At 48.0% G+C, this 12,616-nt stretch overlaps 1 protein-coding gene across 2 annotated transcripts in view; it reads right to left on the reverse strand.

Moving 5' to 3' along the window:
- THOC2 (THO complex subunit 2) overlaps positions 1-12,616 on the reverse strand; it is a 1,495,542-nt gene that overhangs the window by 716,990 nt on the left and 765,936 nt on the right. For both annotated transcript variants that reach the window (XM_078688746.1, XM_078688744.1), the window contains exon 21: positions 10,461-10,640. In XM_078688746.1, the coding sequence (XP_078544872.1) occupies positions 10,461-10,640 (180 nt within the window). The remainder of the gene's footprint in view (positions 1-10,460; positions 10,641-12,616) is intronic.

The following is a 12,616-nucleotide window of genomic DNA, read 5'->3' on the forward strand; positions in this document are numbered from 1 at the left end:
CGGGGCTGTAGAACGAGGATGTTGATCTTGGCTAAGGCCTGATGGCGATGCCTCGACCTGAGTCTCTGATAGAGGTGTAGTGTCTATATGGGGGCGGGGTACTCATGGTTCGCCCCTGGTCGTCATCGAAGTCGTCTTCAACCGCTACGATGTCCTGATCATATTCCTCGAGATCGACGATTAGTTCCTCCTCTTCGAGGTAATATTCTGAGTCATGCTCCGAGTATTGGTCTTCGTCGTGATCGGAGTCTTCGGCGCTGGCTAGATCTTCCTTGTCGTCTAAGATATTATTGGGCTCTGGCGCCGACCTCTGCATTTCTTGCCTCGCCGCACGTCGATTCCGGATCGTCTTTTTTGACGAGAACTGGGCACAGGCTAGGCAACTATCTTCATTGTGATCTGGAGATAGGCATTTGTTGCACACTGGATGTTTATCTGTGTGCGGGAACTTGGAGTTGCACTGCGGGCAGAACTTTAATGGACTTCGTTCCATCGACTGTCGGTCCATGTGGTGTCGAGAAGGCCTCACGGCCCGATTCGATGACCGGAGTGCAACAGATGTTGAAAAAGTATATCGGTACCGAGCGCTGAACAATACCGACGGATCTGAAGGCCTTTTGGCCTTTAGAAAGAGTTTTCTTGATTCCGAACTTGGAGTGTAGGAAAGTACATCCGAACCCAATGGCGGAAAAAAACAATCCGAGGATGGAGAGGATGCCCATGCGCACTGTAGTCCAAGGGAGGAGCCACCTATCTCGTGATACTTCAAAGACTCTTCCAGGACAACAATGTGCAATCATCCGGACCCAACACTAGGCGGCGATCTATGCACAGATATGAATTCAGCAGCCCACATGCCTCGAACACAAAGTCTACCTATTTTTATGTGGCTGGCAGACGGTGAAATTGTTAAGCTTCACAGCAGACAACATTCTTAGCATATACATTGTCACCCATGGAGGTTGCTTTGGTCAGCACCTGGCTTCCTTCCAGAATCACCTGTAGCAGATACCCAGACTGTGTCCAATTCTTTGGAAGGCAGATCTGCTCTTTAAGTGAAGTTAACAGCAAGGGCTTTTCAAAATCTGCAGGAAGACAACAGCAACCGCAACAGGCACCACATTTTAGCGTTTTCAGACCTGTTCTAAGTGAATGGGAGTAACCTTGAAGACACAATGGGACTCGTGCTCATGACAATTAAAATAGCGCTGATGATACTGATGGGACTAGTGCTCCTGACAACAATGAGAATAGCACAGATGATAACAATGGGATGGGTGCCCATGACAACAATGAGAATAGCACTGATGATACCAATGGGACTAGAGCCCATGACAACAATGAGGATAGCACTGATGATACCAATGAGACTAGTGCCCATGACAACAATGAGGATTGCACTGATGATACCAACTGGACTAGTGCCCATGACAACAATGAGGATAGCACTGATGATACCAATGGGACTAGTGTCCATGACAACAATGAGAATAACATGATGATAACAATGGGACTTGTGCCCATGACAATGAGAATAGCACTGATGATACCGATGGGACTAGTGTCCTTGACAACAATGAGAATAGCACTGATAACAATGGGACTAGTGCCCATAACAACGAGAACAGAACCGATGATAACAATGGGACTTGTGCCCATGACAACAATGAGAATAGTACTGATAACCATGGTACTAGTGCCCATGACAACAATAAGAATAGAGCTGATGATACAAATGGGACTAGTGCCGATGCCAACAATGAGAATAGCACTGATGATACCAATGGGACTAGTGCCAATACCAACAATGAGAATAGCGCTGATGATACCAATGGGAATAGTGCCCATGACAACAATGAGAATAGTGCTGATACCAATAGGACTAGTGTTGATGCCAACAATGAGAATAGCGCTGATGATACCAATGGGACTAGTGCCCATGACAACAATGAGAATAGCGCTGATGATACCAATGGGACTAGTGCCCATGACAACAATGAGAATAGCACTGATAATAACAATGGGACCACTTTCTTCTGACTGCTGATGTGCTTTGACTGAGTGTGCCCTGGGCTCCTGCATACCAGGTACCCATGGCCTGTGTTCCTTCCCTAAAACTGTGATGAAACTAAAACCCAATTGGCATCTCTGGCCACCTGTCAGCCCCTAGTAAATGGTACCCAGGGCATGGTGACCAGAGAAGACCCCTAAGGGCTGCAGCACTTATTGTGCCACCCTTAGAGCCCCTGTACCCTGGCACCCACACACTGCCTCTGCAGGCTGAGTACCTAAGTACAGAACTAAACAAAGAGTCGACATAGCATACATCCCTGTGTGCCATGTCCACAAACCCACTACCCTGGCAAACATCAGTCACCCCTCTAGCTGGGTGCCCTATGCCAGTGATGTGGGCACAGGTGCATGATCCCTGTGCCCCTACAGTACCCAGGGGCATTCCTGGGCACTGTAAGTGCAGTGATGCCATTAAGAGTATATGGTGCTGGGAAGTCGACATTACGAACTCCAAAACACCATAATGGCTACACTGAAGACTGACAAGTTTGGTATCAAACTTCTCAGCACATTAAATCCACACGGATGCCAGTGTGGGATTTAATGAAAAATGCACCACAGAGGGAATCTCAGAGATGCCCCCTGAAACCGAACCACAATCCACGTCTGGACTGAGAGGCTGCCTAGGCTGCCACACAGCAGACATGTTGCTGGACCCCTGGGTGGAGAGCCCCCCGCTCTCCTGGGCCTGCAACAATGCACATCCTGGGTGAGGTTCTAGGTCTCCTCCCCCAAGATGGGCAGGGGGAAGCTTTAAAGGCCTGACGCCTCTGTGAGCTTCTCCAGACCATATGTTGTACCCAGCAACTGGCCCCCACCAGTCCTGACCCCCACTCTGGCGAGAAGACTGGCAGGAAAAACTACATAAGGAAGGGGGGGTGCCAGCCTGTGCCAACCCCACCCCTCAGGTGGGGGAGACTAGGTGAAGCACGACCCCGGGCTCCGGCCATCTTGAAGATGGGGAGCCCTACCCAATCACAGCTAGGGTCCTGCCTCCCTCCCACAAGAGAAGCAGGCTAGGGGGTGTACCCACCCCAGGACAGGGACCTATTGGTCCCTGCCCTTGCCCTACCTGTATCGCCCCTAAATTCAGTATTTACGGGCTCCCTGAACCTTCTTTCCTCAGATCCCAATACGAAAAGAAGAAAGAAGATCAAGAGAAAGAAGACCCGTCGTGCAGCTGCTAACAACAAGACGACAACAACTGACTTGGCCACAGCCCTACCAGCCTGTCGATCCTGGAACCTGCTCCTTCCTAAAGCCCGGCGACTCCAGCGGACAGCAACCTTGGGACACTCAGAGTACCTGCCTGCCTTGACCCTCTTAAAGACTGGGACTCCCATCAGCAGAGGCTCTACTGCATCACCACCCTTGGTGCCAGCCAGAAAGCTCCGGATCAGCCCACTCTGCACCCACCGAGCCCGGTCCGTGCCCAAGTGATCCAAGACCATGAGGACGTCCCCCCGGTGACTGGGACCCGAAGCCCAGTACCCAAAGACACTCCTCAACAAACCAGATGACGCCTGCAGACTCAGAACTAGGGGCCCCTCCAACCGTGACCAGCTGAGGGTAAGCTTTCCCGACACCTTAAGTCACCCCTGCACCCAGCGCCCTACAGCCCCCTGTGCCTTTCTTTGGGGTACCTACCTGTGCTCCAAGATCCCAACTTACCTCTCAAAGTGGTGGTCGCCCCTGAAGAGTCTCTGTCCCCGAGCCTACAGCCTGTGTTCGTTTGTTACCTTTCCCACTGAATAACATTGAGCGCACGACGACTCAAAAGCACCCTGCACCCAGCCGCCAGAGTGCCGCGGGCCGTGCCACCTTTGCCCTATCTGACTTCCGCATTTGTCCTGAGCAAGTGACCAGGAGCAGCGCTCCCACAGCCGCGAGGCCTGCTAGCCAGCAGCCACCAAACGGAGGCCCACTGCCCCTCATTGGGTCTAACTACCTCTGCACCCGGCCGCCCCTGTGCTGCTGAGGGTGAACCAACTGTGCCTACCTGACCCTGGGGGACCCCTGAGTCTATGCCCAGAACCTTAACTTCACCAGCCTAGTACTCACCTGGAAACTGGTAACTCACTTACCTGCCATTGGATAACATTGACTGGTTTGACTCTAAAAATCTTCGAAGTGCCTTCTTTTATATTCCTATAAAATCAGCAGAGTTACGAATTCCAAACTACTCACCTGTGATCAGGAGAGAAGCCAGTACTGTACCTTGTAGCCCAGTATTGAACCACAAAAGTAATCCGAACCGGGTTTACCCTTAATCTGTATTTTCTCCATAGGAATCCATTGTCTGCTTTTCTATGATATTTCTTCTGTCTACTTTTGAAAACTTGAAATATTCTTTAAAAATCATACTAAATACTAATACGTAATTACTTACCAGTTTTAAGTTGAGACCCCAGTGCTGGACCCAGGAGCCCAGTACTGGATTACAAAAGTAACAAGATCATACTTTACCTGCAACATGAATTTTCTCCTATTGAATAACATTGCCAGATTTTCATTGAAAAGTTTCTAAGTGTGAATTTAAAAAAAAGCTTTATATTCCTGAAAAATCACTACAATAACTAAAACGTTTATACTAAATTGTTTTCAGCTTAGACACCAGGACTGAATCTAGGCTCCAGTCCTGGAACTAACTAAGTAATCTACAAAGTAATCAACTATGTTTACATAGAATAACCCATTGAGCTCAATGCTAAATTGTGTGTAGAATTGGGTTGCCTACTGCAACTCCTGTACCTATTGTGTTTACAAAGTCTATTGCCTCACTGCAAAGTACTCATCTGAGATCTCTCATATTGAGAACAGTATATTTTGATACCTGTTGGTTCTAAAAATAAAATCACTATATCTTTGATATAAAAACAATTGGCCTAGAGTTCAGTCTCAGTGTGTGAAACCTTTTGCTGACTGAGTGTGTACAACAAATGCTTTACACTGTCCCCTGGTACTGCCTTACTGCTCGATCAAGCTACCACTTTAGAGAGTAAGGTCACCCCTGGCTTTAACCTCGGTTATAACTCTGGGGTTTGTGGATTCTATACACACTGTACCTTGTTCTTGTCCAGTATATATAGAGCCACTTTCTCACAAAGCTTTCAAGGCATTCCGCCTTTGTGAGCTTTTCCAGACCACTTGCTGTACTCAGCAACTGGCCCCCACCAGCTCTGACTCCCATTCTGGTGGGATGAATGGTGGGAAACTCTATGTCAGGAAAGGGGGTGTGCCAGCCTGTGGCAACTCCACCCCTCAGGTGGGAGAGGCGAGGTGAAGCACAACTCTGGGCTACCGCCATCTTGAGGATGGGGAGCCCTACCTACTCACAGCTAGGCTCCTGCCCCCCTCCCACAGGAGAGGAGCAGGAGAGGAGCAGGAGAGGGGTGTACCCACACCAGGACAGGGACCTATTGGTCCCTGCCCTCACCCTGTAACACCCCTAAATTTAGTATTTAGGGGCACCCTGAACCTTCCTTCCTCAGATCCAGATTCCAAAACTAGAAACAAGAAGACCTGTTGTGCAGCTGCTAAAAAGAGGAAGACACCAACTGACTTAGCCCCAGCCCTACCGGCCTGTCAACCATCGAACCTGCTCCTGCTAAACCCCGGCGACTCCATTGGTCAGAAACCTCAAAAACCCCGGAGGTCCGGACTGCCTTGTGAATCTGACTACCTGGGTCTCCCACGAGCAGTGGTACTGCTCGCAGCAAGTAACAAGCCCTGGCATCAGCCTGGAATCGCGAACCCTGCACACACTGCACCCGCCAAGCATGGCCTGTGCCGGAGTGAATCAAGACCACGAGGACGTCCCCCCAGCGACTGGGATCCAAAGTCCAGTGCCCTTCGACGAATCAGACGACACCTGCAGCCTCAGAACCAGGGATCACCCCCCTTCCACGACCAGATGAGGCTAAGATTTCCCGACGCCAAAAGACACCCCTGCACCCGGCGCCCCACGGCCTCCTGTGTCCAACTCCTGGGTGTCCACCCCTCCTCCAGTTTCCCAACTTACCTCTCGAAGTGGTTGTCGCACCTGAAGAATCTCCGTCCCGAGCCTGCAGCCATTGTTCCCTTACCAAGATCTCCATTGAATAACATTGAGCGCCCGACGGCTCAAAAGAACCCTGCACCCAGCCGCCGGAATGCAACCTCTATCCTATCTCACTTCCCCACTTGCCCTGAGTAAGTGACCAGGAGCCCAGCTCCCACAGCCGCGTGGCCTGCTAGCCAGCAGTCACCAACCAAGGGCCCCCTGCCTTCCATAGGATAACATTGGGCCTAACTACCTCTGCACCCGTCTGCCCCTGTGCCACTGAGGGTGTAACAACTGTACCTACTTGACCCTGGGAGATCCCTAAGTCTATGCCCAGACCCTTAACTCTGCCAGTCGAGTACTTACCCAAAAGCCAATAACTCACTTTTCGTCCATAGGGTAACATGGACTGATTCCACATGAATATTCTTCTAAGTGTGGAGTTTTAAAACTTTAAAATATTCCCCTAAAATCAGCCAAACAACGAATTCCGACTTACTCACCTGCTATCAGGAGAGACCCCAGTGCTGGATCTTGGTGCCCAGCACTCACACTGAAAAGTAATTACAACCGTACTTACCGCTAGCTCAATTTTCTTTCATATGAAACCATTGACTGCTTTTTCTGTGTCGATTTTTGCAAAGTACAAATATTCCTTAAAAATCATCCAAACTACAAAAACGTAATTACTTACCTGTTTAAGATAGATGTCCAAGTGCTGGACCTAGGAACCAGCACTGGATTACAAAAGTAACGCTAACATACTTTACCTGAAATCTGAATTTCCTTCCATAGGATAACATAGCCTGGTTTTTGTTGAAAAAGTTTAGAAGTGTTGATTTTGCAAACTTCCAAATATTAGTTAAAAATCGCCTGTATAACAAAAACACAATCCTTTACCTGTTTACAGGTGGTGTACCAGTGCTGGATCTAGGATCCATCCCTGTGGTAGAAAGAGTAACCATAACCCCACTTACCTGCTAAGTGAATTTCTCCCATAGGAAATCATTGACTGTTTTTCTGTGAAATTTCTTCAGTGTCAACTTTTAAAATACCAAAATATTACTTAAAAATCACTAATGTGACTTAACCGATTTTACTCAACTGTTTACAGTACCTGTCTCAGGACTGAATCTAGGATCCAGTCCTGCAGTTATAAAAGTAATCCTAGAAGTAATCTGTTGCCTCCCAATGTTGAAAATATTCAATTCTTTACTTTAGTCATGAAAATATCAGCCAGGCTGGTAAACTACTAGTCCCATGGCAACCCTTATGATTGCACCAGTTCACATGCATTGTCATTGATAAGAGACCATACCCTGCTACCTTAAAGTGGCAGGGTGCACCCATGGCGCATCATACGATACGGGACAGCTTCAAACACGTTAAGCTTTCTAGCTCCTGGAGTTCGCCCAGCTGTCAAGTGCAGACTCTTACACGTGGTAACAGCCAAACAACAAGCCTCCCAATTCAGCGTATATTTCCTGGCTGGCAGCGGGTGTTGCTTATATATACATTGACCCCCTCCCTCCATGTCAGACAGCTATAAAATATCATTCCCTTCTAGAACACCGTACCCGTGCTGCATACATATTCTAATATTTGGAAGCAAAGGAACACAGAAAATCGCACATTTCGAGTTTCTCTTTTAAATTAATATGAAGGAAAAATGCTTTGAGACCATCGACGAACATTGCACAACATTTTCACACCGATATCGTAAACAATCTATCAGGATTCCAGACTCAACCACTGGTAAATCCAGAGAAAAAGTCTGTGTGGTAATAACAATGATCAACAAGTAACATTTACGAAGAAACTTTAATAGAGCATCCACACATCTTTCAACTCCACAAAGCAACTGCCCTTTCCCACATTTAGAATTTAGAACATGGCTTGAAACTAAACACCATGACATGAAGCAAGCTGCAAAGCTAGACTGTACACTACAGTGCACACAATCTGTACAGAATGCTTTAATTTAACATTCTTCGACATTACTGCATACATTCCTTACTTCTAAACAAAAACACACAAAACAAGCATTGGCATAGCCAATCGGTCTTGCTTTTGGGACCTTATAAGTATTTCGTTTTTCAGCACAATACCCTTGGTGCAACAACATCAACTGTTGCATGGCTAAACACTTTTAAGGTCCCAAAGGCGAGACCTATTGGCTATGCCAATGCTTGTTTGCAAGTGCTTTCCCCTGCATTTCCCTAGTTATTTTTTTAGTTTTTTTCTTGGTTTTACCCATTGCCACTCCCGCTTGCCATCCATTTTCCTGCCTCCCATCTAGCCCCACCCCCCACCTCCCAGCGTCCCTCCCTCTTCCAGAACCTACTTAATGGAGGCCGCGCCAAAGGCAAGCCCGCCTGCACCCGGACCGTACTCAGCGCCAGGGCACCTGACTCTTCCACCCCATGAAGGTATACCGCTGCTGAACTCCGAGGCCCTGGAACCTGGATGCATGAATAACCACTGCTGCTGTAAATCCCCGTGCATCACCAGAGGACCGTTCTCCTGCAGACACTGCTGCCTCACCTTCAGCACCGAAGCGATCAATGACACCAGAGGCACCACAAACCTGGCCGCACCCGCTACATCAACCGAGACCACCACATCACAACTCCAATGCATCCTACTCAACACACATTCACTTTACTACTTTGCCGCAGAGGTCTGGGACACTATCTCCTCCCTCAACCCGGATGTTATCTTCCTCACAGAAACTTGGATGGACCCCAGCTCCTCGCCAGACATCACCACTGCCATTCCCGAATGTTACAAGATAAAACACCGGGACCAAACCAACAAGCCCTGGTCACGGTTGGGGGGGGACTTCCAGACTGAGGCTGCAGGAGTCAGCTGGAGGCTTGAGGCAGTTCAGGGATTGCTGGATCTCGGGTCAGGATAGCCGGGGAGACCTCCTTGTGGTGTAGAGTCACTCGAACTCGGGGCGTGGCAACGGATGCAGAGAGGTGCAGACTGGTGGATTTTGCCAGGGCTGGAATCTGTGGATGAACAAATCCGGTGTTCACGGGAGAAAGTCTTGTCCATAGAAGGCAGGGCAGGGCCTCAGGGTTCTTGAGGTTGCTGGGTGCAGGACACACCCGAGTTTAGCTTCTGCAGGTTTGAGGTGGGGACAGGCCGGTAGAGCTTGAGGCCAAGTAAGTGCGCGCCCTCCTCTTCTTAGCTTTGGCACAGCTGTTCAGTCCTCCTTTTCTTCTTGGTTGTCGCTTGTCTGAGCAGGCAAGGTTCAGGGGTGCCCCTAAATACTAGATTTAGGGGTGTTACAGGTAAGTAAAGGGTCGGACCAAAGGGTCCCTTCCTTGGGGTGTGTGTACACTCCCTATTATGCCTTCCTCCAGTAGGAGGGGGGGCATATACCTCACTCTGGTTGTGTGAGTCTCCCATCTGCAAGATGGCGGGGACCGAGTTGTGCTTCACCTCGCCTCCCCCACCTGAGGAGTGGGGTTGGCAAAGGTGCAGCAACAGGCCTGGGGAAGCGCACAAAGGCGGCAAGCCTTTGAAGCCCCCCTTCGTGGACCCTGCCAATCCTGGGGGCGGAGGCTTGGCACCTCGTCCCTAGATGTGCATTTTTCAGGCCCCAGAGAGCAGCAGGCTCTCGACCCAGGGATCCAGAAACATATCTGGTGGTGGCAGCTGAAAGCAGCTACTCAGCCTGGACACTAGTGGTAGGTTAGTTTTCAGGGGGAATCTCTAAGATGCCCTCTGTGTGCAGTTTTCATTAAATCCCACACTGGCATCAGAATGGGTTTAATGTGCTGAGAACTTGTTCGTAATGACAAACTCCCAGCACTATTTACTCTTACTGACAGCATTGCACTTACAATGTCTAAAAATTGGCTTAGACACTGTAGGGGTACAGGGCTCATGCACCTGTACCCTCACCACTAGTATAGTGCGCCAAACTACAGGGGTGGCTGATCTATGCCAGGGTAGTGGGTTGTAGGTATGGCACACAGGGATGAGTGCCATGTTGACTCTTCACTTTGTTCTGCACCACAACACGTAGCCTGCAAAGGAAGAGTTTAAGTGTGAAGGTACAGGACCTCTAAGGGTGGCATAATAAGTGCTGCAGCCCTTAGAGGCCTTCCCTGGTCACAGTGCCCTGGGTACCTATATTCTCATTTACCAGGGGCTGATCTGTGGCCAGAGATTCCAATTGGGTTTTGTTTTCAATGCAGTTTTAGGGAGAGCAAAGGCACAGGGCACACTCAAAGTACATCAGTAGTTTAGCAAAAAGTGGGGGCAACCATGCAGAAAGAGTGCACTTTCTCACAATAGTTTAAACATAAAAATCACATAAATTAGTACTTGCCTGGTCATACAGTTTTCCAACGAGTTTCAAGTGTTTTTCTCCTCCCTCATGAAAGATAACACCATTTCTCTGCTGGGCCATCAACAGGCAGAGTGGAAGGGCAAGATCATGGTCAAGTAATGCATCCTTTAACCTCTGAGAAGATTTCTTTGTGTTTCGTATCTGTCCAAAATACCCACCCTAAAGTCAAAATCAATACAAAATCTAGATTAGAGTTGGTTTATCTAAATGTAAAGAAAGCAACAAATAATGTACAACACCATGATCTGGTTCCTAGATGTATATACTGGAGAGAATTCAAGACAATGAAGATTCTTCATAATGGCACTGCATATGTTGATCTCGACTTTTATGGACTTTAATAACTTCCAATTAATAGGAAAAAAATCATAACAAAAGCTGTTAATGGTGGCTTTGGGAAGCTAGTTTTCTATATACTGCAACAAAATGAAGTGCCCTGTGCAGAGAGTTTAGGCAAACCCCAAAGGAATTATAGAGGCATACATGAAACCCCAAATGCTCTCTTTTGTGGTGGTGTCGGCGAGCAGTCAGGCATATCAGAGGGAAATGCTAACCATTTATAACACATACAAAGGCAGTAAATGAGACACATTCAAAGAAATTTGACACCAATATATAAAAATAACACATACTTCTATATAAAATTAGACACCCAGATCATCAGAATCGGAGAAGTACTTTTCGAGTTATGAATTTTTTAAGTTTTCAAAAAAGAACATTTAGTCAACTTTCTGGAGTGGCAATGTTATCCTAAGGAAGAAAACATGTACTGCATTTGGCAGGGTTGGCACCAAGTCAGTCGTGCTCCTCAGTTCTCTGGTCAGCAGTCTTCTTCTTCCACTCAGTCTTTTGTGTCCCACAAAATCTGAAGTCTTGGTATCAGGAGGTCCCATAGTCAATTGCAGGGCGTTAAGAGGAGGAAGGGATAGGAGCTAATGGGCTACTTACCCCCTGGGGTCACTAAACTCTCTAGATGACCATTTCCTTTTGAGGAGTGGGCATCACCCTGTCCCAGAATTCTAATTCGACCACACACAATATGGTGGATGTTCTAAAGTCATGTTCACATCAGACTGGCTAACCCTAGAGGTGCCTGGCAGTGCAACATGCCTCCTGCATAGCTAATTTATTTTCCCGCCTGTCCAGATGCCAAAGGGCTCTGGGCAAAGGGGGTCGGCTTACTCTTCTGTGAGAGAAGCCAGATTCGCATTTCAAAAGAGGTGGGTTCTCTGAAGCCTCCTGCCTTGGCATGCTAATTTACCAGCCTTTCCAGGGGGAGGAAGTGATAGCATCTCTCCTCAGAGGAGGCATTGTTCGTGAACTCCTGAGAGCAAAGGCTCACACACCCCTGGGCGTTGGAAACCCATCTGTTGCAGCAGGCTGGACGGAACCATTCAACTAGCACATTAACGGCCGGTAGATTACAGGGGATGCGTCTAGGGTACCCTTTGAGAGCATGTTCGCTGGAACCGGTGTGAGTTAATTAATTCAAAATGTTTGCAACCAAACACCATATATTTCAGTGAAACCATTATGTAGCTGGGGGAACTCCCTTTTGAGCAGTGCCCAGTACATACTTTAAGAGGGCTTCCCTGCTCACTTGTAATATTTAGTAATATAACTAGACACCACAGGGACATATCTGCTGACATAAAATATACTGCACCCTGCCTTAGGGCTTAAGGCCTGCTGTAAGGGTGACTTGCATATATTAGATGCTGTGACTTTGGCATGACACACAGGAGTTGTAATGTTGTGTTTTCACTCATGGCTTGCACCAAGTCATGCAGCCTGCAATGGCAGTCTGTGTGGTATTTGTATGTGTATCCCTTAGAGTGGCATAAGATATGCTGCAGTCCTTAGAGACTCTGTTTCCCCTGACCTAGGTAAGTGGAGTACCATTTACTAGGGAAATACAGGGGTGCTAAAGTCCATAGCCAACTATTGCACAATTAGACTTCACCTAGTTTTAGGGAAGGATCACTGGAACAGAGGTATGGTTAGCAGACCTCCGTGCACTATCAGAGTCAAAAATCAGCATTAGCGAAAAACAGGGAAAAAAAAGTGGGCGGTAACTGCAAAAAAAGCCACGGTCTATACAGTGGCCATCCATTCTCCAATGTCATGTCACTTTT

Source organism: Lissotriton helveticus, chromosome 4_1 (assembly GCF_964261635.1).
Source record: "Lissotriton helveticus chromosome 4_1, aLisHel1.1, whole genome shotgun sequence".
In the NCBI taxonomy this organism is placed as follows: Eukaryota; Metazoa; Chordata; class Amphibia; order Caudata; family Salamandridae; genus Lissotriton; species Lissotriton helveticus.